The sequence below is a fragment of the Teleopsis dalmanni genome, chromosome 1 (assembly GCF_002237135.1).
Source record: "Teleopsis dalmanni isolate 2A chromosome 1, ASM223713v2, whole genome shotgun sequence".
NCBI lineage: Eukaryota > Metazoa > Arthropoda > Insecta > Diptera > Diopsidae > Teleopsis > Teleopsis dalmanni.
In genome coordinates, this window is record NC_051846.1 from 216,944,334 (window position 1) to 216,953,925 (window position 9,592).

The 9,592-nt window shown below is 39.2% G+C and overlaps 1 protein-coding gene across 1 annotated transcript; it reads right to left on the reverse strand.

Moving 5' to 3' along the window:
• Nucleotides 1–3,937: 3,937 nt before the first annotated feature.
• Nucleotides 3,938–9,331, reverse strand: LOC119667284. Its single transcript, XM_038076573.1, has 2 exons — nucleotides 7,261–9,331; nucleotides 3,938–7,176 (listed from the first exon to the last, which is right to left on the reverse strand). Exons 1-2 carry the CDS (start codon nucleotides 9,329–9,331, stop codon nucleotides 3,938–3,940), a joined length of 5,310 nt encoding a protein of 1,769 aa, XP_037932501.1.
• Nucleotides 9,332–9,592: the final 261 nt, after the last annotated feature.

The window sequence follows — 9,592 nt, forward strand, 5'->3', positions numbered from 1 at the left end:
TCGCTTCATCTACCATATCGTGTTGATTTCAATTAATTCAAATGGTATAGTTTCTAATTGGTCCGCTTGGCACTGAAGCCTGCAGGATCGCCATGTAATGGCAGGATTGCCATGTAATGTAATGATTGCCATGTAATGTAACTTCTTTGTAATGGAACTAGTGTAATGAATGGCAGGATCGCCATGTAATGTATAAATGGATGTATGGGCAATATTCAATCAATGTAATGGCTGGATCACCATGTAATGTGTTAACCCGTTCAGATGTAGACAGGATCGTCAGGTAAAATGAGACGTAATACTTGTCTTGTGAGTGCGTGTAATTATTCCTGCCTGATACGAGCATGCATCCAAAACCTACTGATGCAATCAAGAACAAGTTATCAAGCGGCTTGTTACCGCTGGTACCTAGACCAGTGTTACTTGGCCAGAAGGAGTGAGAATAAATTCAACAATACATATATTTCTGCAGTCATAAGTATATTCTTGATTTTATTGAACAATAGTTTAGGTATTTATACATTTTTCTAGATTATAGCGATCTCATGACTCCGCCTCTTTATTCCAGACAAAACCTGGAAAAGTATAACCGCAGCCAATCAAAGTGATTGCTGACCTTGCAGAATGCATTGCATAGCGACTACACTGTTTGCTCATTTAAGTCAAACGTCAAAGTTATTATTAGAGTGCATTGACAATATTGCTTGCACATGTCTTTTGCAATATAGGAAATATTACTATTGAAAATATTGTAACATGTGTTCAGCAATTGGAACAGCGTGTGGCAATACTTTCGTTGGTAATATGAAACTCTTTTGTTTATGTCGCTTTGCTTATGCTTCTTGTACGGTATGCATGAAGTGCAACCAATTCATAAATCTGCTTACTATTTTTATTTATGAGTAATGTTAAGTGGCTAAGAAGTAAGTGAGGTAGGTCCACTACAATACATTACACTGGTAATTGGTTCCTGTCCGTCCCGTCGAAATCGTTCACGTTTCGAATTAATTGGTGTACATTATTCAGGGTATCTAGAGCCATTTTACTAGTTTAGAATATTGTAATAATTTTTGAAGAAATCAAAATGTCACAGAGTCAAAGAAATAATAGAGTTATCTAATCAAAATTTAAAACAGACAAAGATACAATTTCAGATTCAAAATCATGTGTTTATTATTTATTAAAATTAGAATATAATTACATTTATTTAGAATAAAGTTTAGAATAAAGTTGATATAAGTTGTATGTTAAATACTAAAAATATAAATGTTATAAAAGAAAAATAAAATTTCTGACTTCCCTTTTTGGTCCGTTTATTTTATTGTCGGCTGGTTGATTGTTGTTACTTGTTGCTGGTTCGCTGCTTGTCTTGTTTATTATTATTGGCACTGTTTGATGTTATGTAAACTGCTCCCTCACTTTTCACAGTATTTTAGTTTTGTGTATCCTTTTGATTTATTTATTAGATCTTTTACAGTGTTCATTTGAATACAATTATATATTTTTTTTCTAATAATACCCGTTTTTTTTCATATAGGCGATGGCTTTTTTGCCTGCTTCACTATTGCACTATTTATTTTTTTGGTTAATCTCTCTGCTTTTTCGAACGAGGTTTTGTGAGAGTTTTGATGGTCTTTTAAATTTTTTTTTGATTTAAAATCCTTTTCGCAAAAGCCACAAAGATTATGTATTTTTAAGTGAAGTTTGTAACGAACTTTTTCGGCCCTATCTTCAGCCGGGTATAACTCAGCGAGTATACCAGGGGTACGTTAAAAAAATTTTAAATAAGAACAGGAGACACTGTGTTTCGTATTTTTAGGATGATGTTTATTAGAATTAATGAGAATTTTTAAAGTTAGAGATTAACTAAAACCAAAGCGTTGATTGCTGGAGTCGTTATATCCGATGAGAGGGCTGGACAAACCGGAAGCGTTGGATTGTTGAGGCGTTGGACAAACCAGAAGCGTTAAATTGCTGAGGCGTTGGACAAACCGGAAGCGTTGGATTGTTGAAGCGTTGGACAAATCGGAAGCGTTGGATTATTGAGGCGTTGGATAAAACAGAGGCGTTAAATTGCTGAGGCGTTAGACAAACCGGAAGCGTTGGATTGTTGAGGCGTTGGATTAAACAGAAGCGTTGAATTGCTGAGGCGTTGGACAAACCGGAAGCGTTGGATTGTTAAGGCGTTGGATAAAACAGAAGCGTTGAATTGCTGAAGCGTTGTACAAACCCAAGTAAGGTACGGCCTGCGATGGTGTCAAATCACAAATAGCTCTAATAGAAAACGGTGGAACTGATGCGTACTCTCGCCAGCTAGAGCCAGGGGAAGGTCCCTGCCACTGGTGCTATGCCTGAGCACGCTCGTCACCAATTGCCAAACGCTCGTATCTCCTGCACGTCTCCTAACAGTGTTGGTGGCTCGTCATCCGCTCCTCCATCAGCTTTGGCCAGATGGTGGTCCCGGTGACTGGTTGGGCTGCTTTATGCCAGCTATAGCCAGACTGGAGGCAGCTCACCCATTATCACTTCACCCAGACTTGTCCGTCCATCCACATGGTGACCGTCAGCACTGGCCAGACGAATCGTCATGTGTCCAGACCAACTAGTCCGAGCTCCCACTGTTGTCCCTAACACACTCCTAATACAATGCTGGTGACTCGTCATTCAGCTTTCCATCAGCAATGGCCAAGTGGAAATCCGATTGGTTGGCCAAGCTATCCCTCGTCAGCAAAGGCCAAACGAAAGGTAACTCAACCAATGTCAACTGGCTCATCCAATCTCAACTGTCCACCTGATGACCGTCAGCAAAGGCCAAACGTGCCACATGTGTCCAGGTCACTTGAATTGAGCTATTAATATTCCTTACACGACTTACCTGCAATGGTGTCAAATCACAAATAGAACGAAAGCCACAATTTTTCTTCCTTTTATACAAAATTTACAGGCGACAAGAAACATTTCGAGTAAGCAAGGTGCTATTTTGCACCCTAAATTTTACCCATTGCAAGCGACAAGAAACATTTCGAGTAAGCAAGGTGCTATTTTGCACTACAATTCTATTGATTGGTTTTTCATAGCAGAAATAAGTGAGTGAACTACGTGAATTCTATTGTTCTATTGTTTTTATTGTCCACTTAGTTAGTGGGGTTTAAATTTGTATGTTAAATTTGATCCTTACAAGTTCTCGTTCTTCACTTGTATCAAAATCTAGTTCGCAAAATCCGCAAGGAAAAGGTTTCATTTCACTTATAATTGTTTTTATTTGTATTATTATAATTCTTTTTATGTTGTAAAATAGTTTTTCCATTTTTTAATTTATTCACTTTTTCACTTTTATTAAATTGAAAAAATTCTCTTTTAATTTTGTAGCAAAAATTTTCTTAAATTTTTGCGTTTTATCCTCGTCGCCAGTGTCGTGTTGCACGCTTAAGTGAAAATTATATATAATATATATAATATATAATATATAATATATATAATATATAATATATATAATATATAAAATATATAATATATTGTTATTTTTTAATTAGTGTTGTTGTTGACCAAATTTTAATAGCAAAACAAGTTATTTGTGTGTATGTGATGTAATGTGATGTAATGTAATGTAATGTAATGTAATGTAATGCTTTAAAATCTTAAAACAAATTTATTAATTTCTAATACTTAAAATTAATTATTTTTTCACTTACTTTTGGTCGTGACAACCGCCTTGCCTCTACCGGAACTCGAAAACAAAAGCCAAGCACAAATGACCATCAGCTGACACATGAACTGACAGTTCATGTGTGCACTGGGTTGCATTTTCTAATTATAGCTGCACGGTTGCAACGACCAAAGCAAGTTTACAAACATTTTACACACATTAACCTTTGGGTATGGAGTGGAGTTCTAACATTCTCCCCCCAGTATCTCTTTAATAAGAATACGACTTACTCTAAACTGCCGCTCCACGAACATCTAATACGGCTAATTTTGCAGCAGGTCTATGATATTGCCCTCGAGTAGTCTGCACTATGGCGCTCCTGGTCTGCCCGTCCCTTGCTTTAATGGCACTAATTACAATTCCTTTCGGCCATGTGTAGCGAGGAGAATTTGGGTCAACAATAATGACGACATCACCTGCTTCGATGGGTTTTATCTTACCAAACCATTTCGTCCGTCTTGTCATCGTTGGAAGCACCTCTTGTATCCATTTTTTCCAGAACCGATCGGCAAGGTATTGCGAATGCCTCCAGGAGGATTTCACGTGCTCGTCGTTAGTATCGAACTTCCCCGGCGGCTTGTTCCCGGAAGATGACCCCAACAAGAAATGATTCGGAGTTAACGCTTCTTCGCTTGCTGTTTCAATCGACAAATAAGTGAGCGGTCTGCTATTTATGATTGATTCTACCTCGCAGAACAGGTTATGCATCTTTTCATCATTAATTTTTGCTTGCGGGCTTATTATTGCTCCTAACACTGTTTTTATGGATCGCACCATCCGCTCCCACGCTCCACCCATGTGCGGCGCAGCTGGTGGAAGAAAAACCCATTGTGTTTCCGGACTTGTAAATTCAGCTTGCAATTCATTGAAGTTCACGTTCTTTATTGCTTCTCGTAACTCCTTTTCAGCTGCTGTTAAGTTGGTTCCATTGTCACTATAGATGACATTCGGCACTCCTCTTCGGGCTATGAAATTTCGTATCACTATACAAAACGAGCTGGCTGACAGGCTATAAGCTATCTCCAAATGCACTGCTCGACACGTAAGGCATGTAAAAACGACGCCATAGCGCTTCTCTGAGCGTCTTCCTACTGTTACAGTATACGGGCCAAAATAATCTATTCCAACATGTGAGAATGGTCGGGAGTATGCTGATAGTCGTGCTTCTGGTAACACACTCATCTCCGGCGGCTTTGGACTCGCATCGCGAACCTTGCAATGTTGGCAATTATTTCTTACCTGCTTTAACAGTCTACGCAGTCCCGGAATGTGGTATTTCTGAAAGATTTCGTTAACCACCGTTTCATGATTTAGATGTTTCCATTTTCGATGATACCAGTCTACGATCAACTTAGTTATGTAGTTTTTCCTTGATAGTATAATTGGGAATTTGGTTGAATCATCGATGCATACGGCTTTATCTAATCTACCTTTTAATCTTAAAACATTCTGTGCATCTATGAATGGTGAAAGTTTTCGCAAAGGGCTAATTTTAGAAAGAGTAATATTAGCGTCTCTACTTAATGCAGTCATTTCTTTCTTGTAATCCTGTAACTGGGCTGTTTGGTACAAGAAATTTTCACTCCATTTCAGTTCCTCAACTGACAAGCATTGGTTTACAGATTTCTTCTTTTTCATTTCATTAGTTGATAGTAAAGACATAAATCTTTTCACATAGGCCATGCATCGAACTAAACGTTCCCACTTTGAAAATCGGTAGACATCTATGAGAGGTTCCTCCTCTGCTACATGAGCCACCAACAATCGTTGCTTTCTGATTTCAGCATCTTCGTTATATTTCTGTACGCCAACATTATTTGGCCAACAAGTTTCTGCTTCATACAGGAACTTCGGTCCCTTATACCAAGGGTTTTTCCAAGTAAAGTCTAGATTACTAGTTTGTTTTGTAGCCAAGTCCGCAACATTTAATTTTGTAGGAATGTACCGCCATTGTTCTGCTTCGGACAACTCCTGGATTTCTGCTATGCGGAACATTACAAATTGTTTGTAATCTCGTGGGTCAGATTTTATCCACGATAGAACAGCCTTTGAATCGCTCCAATACGTTATACTGGTCACTTTCAAGTCTATTGCCCTTTTTATGTTGTTTCCTAAGCGTGCTCCCAATTCCGCCGCGAGTAGTTCCAGTCTTGGAATTGATATTGGTCGTAATGGTGCAACTTTTGCTTTAGAACATATCAAGGAAACATCTATGTTGTTGCGATTCTTCGCTCTTAGGTACACCACCGCTGCATATGCAACCTCACTTGCGTCCACAAAGACATGCAATTCAATGGAGTCTGCATCCTTATTAACCGTAGCGAAGTAACATCTCGGTATCTTCACATTTTTCACACCGCCAAGCAGCGACAGCCATTTGTTCCACTCATCAACTAGCTCATTAGGAATAGCGTCATCCCAGCTAACTCCACTTCGCCAAACTTTTTGAAACAAAATTTTTACGTCAATAATGTAAAAGGTAAGCATCCCTAAAGGGTCGAATATTGACATCATCAATCGTAGCAACTCTCTCTTCGTAGGTAATCTATATCCACTTAGAACATCCTCAGTGGCTTTGGTAAACTTCAGATCAAATGTGAGCATATCAGCGTCGGTTTGCCAATGGATTCCCAATACCTTCTCTGCCTCAAATGTATGGTCTATACGCCTTCCGGCCGAGCAAAATTGAAATTCCTGGCCTTGGTTACCTATAGCTTTCAGCACTGCCTTAGAATTTGAAACCCAATTGCGAATATGGAAATTTGCTTTCTTATGAATATTTCTAACCTCATTGACTAGATTAATCGCTTCCTCCACTGTGTCGACGCTATCCAGCATGTCATCTACATAATGCCTTTGTAAAATACATTTCACTGCTCGCGGAAACTCGGTTTCGTATTCGCGTGCATTACTATTTTTTACCAGTTGTGCCAACGATGGTGAACATGTTGCCCCAAAACTCATAACTTGTAGCAAATAAACGTCTGGTGGTCTGCTATCGTCACAATTTCTCCACAGGAAGCGTTGTGAATGTTGATCTTCTTCTTTCACGAGTACTCGATGAAACATCTCTTTAATGTCGCCACTTATACCAATTTTTCCGATTCTGAAATTAACAAGAACATCTACCAACGAAGTGAGCAGATCTGGACCTTTCTCCAAACACGCATTTAACGAGACTCCGTCATATTGTGCAGCTGCATCCCACACTAGTCTTTGCTTTTGTGGTTTATTCGGATTACTGACTGTAAACATCGGTAAGTACCATTTACGTGGATAATACCCCTCGGCTTCGTTAGGTTTCAGCTGGCGTATATAACCTTTCGCCTTCATGTCATCGATGTGATCACATACCCAGCTTTGCAATGTTACATTGGATTGCAGCTTGCGCTCAAAGCACTGAAGTCTACGCAACGCCATTAAGTAATTATCCGGCATAGTAATGTTATTTGATTTCCAAAGCAATCTTGCTACAAAGTATTCACCATTTCGACTTATTTTTGATTGCATACTTTTTTGTTGTTCCAACTCCATATTTTCTAGTTTTTTCTTACTTTCAATAACGTTTTCATTACTGACAAAATCTTTCACTAAACGCTGCAAACTTAGATCATCATCGCATTCACAGATGTGTAAATTTAACGTTTCCCTAATAGTATTAGGTTCGTGCTTAATTATTCCATATATGGTCCACCCGAGTCGAGTTTTCGTTGCAGCTGGCTCATTCTTGCCTCCCTCTCTGAACTTCATTGGCATAGCTACCTCTTTATTGCTTAGGCCGATTATCATTCGAGGCCTAACGTTTTGATACGATTCTACTGGTAGTCCCTTTAAGTGTTTATACTTATCGGTAAGTTCTGTCATATTTAAAGATTGCTCGGGTAGCTCCAGCTTAGCTACTGAACGCACATTGCACAACGAATACCTTTTACCTTCGCGTATTTTGGAGACTTGCAGGTTGACCAGCTCAGAATCAGGTTCCTTGCGTACCGTACCATTTGTCCATCGTAAACAAAGATCTTTCGTTTCACCTTTAATCCGCAGTTGTCTTAATACGTCTTTTTCTATTAACGTTGGACCAGATCCGTCATCCAGAAAGGCATAAATGTTGCAGGTAACACCATTTCCATATATTGTAACTGGAACAATTCTGTACAGCGCTTGTGAAGTTAGTTGATGATGAACCGCCAACGTTTCATTTGCCCCACTTGCAGTTGAACTTGTTTGTTTATGTAGCAATGGGTGATGTTTCATGTTGCAATTGTGTATACCGCACTCTCGGGTCCTCTTGTACGTTCGAAAATCATGCTGCAGTAGAGATCTTCCACACAGTCTCATTTCACGCACTACGTTCCACCTCGCGTCTGTTTTTAGTGTTCTAAACTTTGCACACCTTTTTAACACATGTGCCTCCTTGCAATAAAAGCATGCTAGAATTTTGTGCTTATCGCCTACTGCACCCTGAGGTTCTTCTTCGTGAAAATTAATGCGTTGCGCTTTGCGCCTTTCATTATCTACACTGGCTCCAGCACTAAAAACGGGCGATACATTACTTGCTGCTTCTGCTAGTTCATATATCCAGTTGCCGAATGTTTTAAGTGTTACATTGATATTACGCGATGCAACAGCCCACTGCAATCGCATTTGCGGTGGTAGTTTTTCTACAAGCTCTTGGATAAGCAACGGGTTCACTAAGTGTGAATGTAACTCTGAAGCCTCCATAGTTGCAATCAAATTTTTTACCTCTAAGGCGAACGTAACAATTGTGTCCAATTTATTTATATTAATGTACACTGCTCGAATTTTAGTAATTAAGTTATTGATTATGTGTTCTGGTCTTCCAAATACCATTTGAAGAGTTGACATTATTTCCGGCACTAATGCTGGTATCATGAGCCTACTGCTAACATATTCAAGTGCCTTACCCTTAAGGGCACGTTGCAATCGTAAAAGATTCTCGTCTTCACTGAAACCGCATAAACGTGTTGAATTGCTGAAACTGCTGTAGAAAAGTGGCCACTCTTCCGGCTTTCCGGTAAATATAGGCAAATCTCGTGGAACGACATGACGCGCATTAATTTGTTCTATCATCAGCGCCGGTATAACTTTCGATACTGCTTGGGCTTCCGCCCTATCAGCTGAACCACCCAACTGAACACCACAACCTACGTTTGGTTTGCTGTCATCGTTGTTCATACCAACCTGTTTCTTCACCCATTCTAACGTCCTATGTGTCCTTACCTCACTCATGCCTTCACCCTTAACATCATCCTCGCCTACATACTTCAGCATTATTGTACGTTTCTTTTCTATATATTTCATTTCGGCTTTTCTTTGCTCTTCTAAGTACTGCAGTTCGATTCTCATGCTGTTTCTTGACATGATTGAACCGCCCTTACTTACCAAGTCCTCCTCACTTGGTGCCTTATCTGGAACCTCTTGTGAAACCTGCACTACCGTGTTGCATTTATCGCAACTCCACGGCAGGTTTGCAATGCTGTCGTCCACGCCCACGCATGCAAAATGACTCCATTGGTCACATGCGTCGCATTGCACCATCTTTCCAGTCTTCACCTTTTTGCATACGGCACATTGTACAGTCGACTTCTGGCTGCCGGATGACATATTTTTCTTTTTATATGTGTTCCCGATTAAAAGGATTTTTTCGGATTTCTTTCCAGGCAAATCGCCACACTATTTTCTTTTCTCGATTACCGCAAGATTTTTACAGCTTGCCACAAAAATTTTAAGGTTTGTTATTTTTTAATTAGTGTTGTTGTTGACCAAATTTTAATAGCAAAACAAGTTATTTGTGTGTATGTGATGTAATGTGATGTAATGTAATGTAATGTAATGTAATGTAATGCTTTAAAATCTTAAAACAAA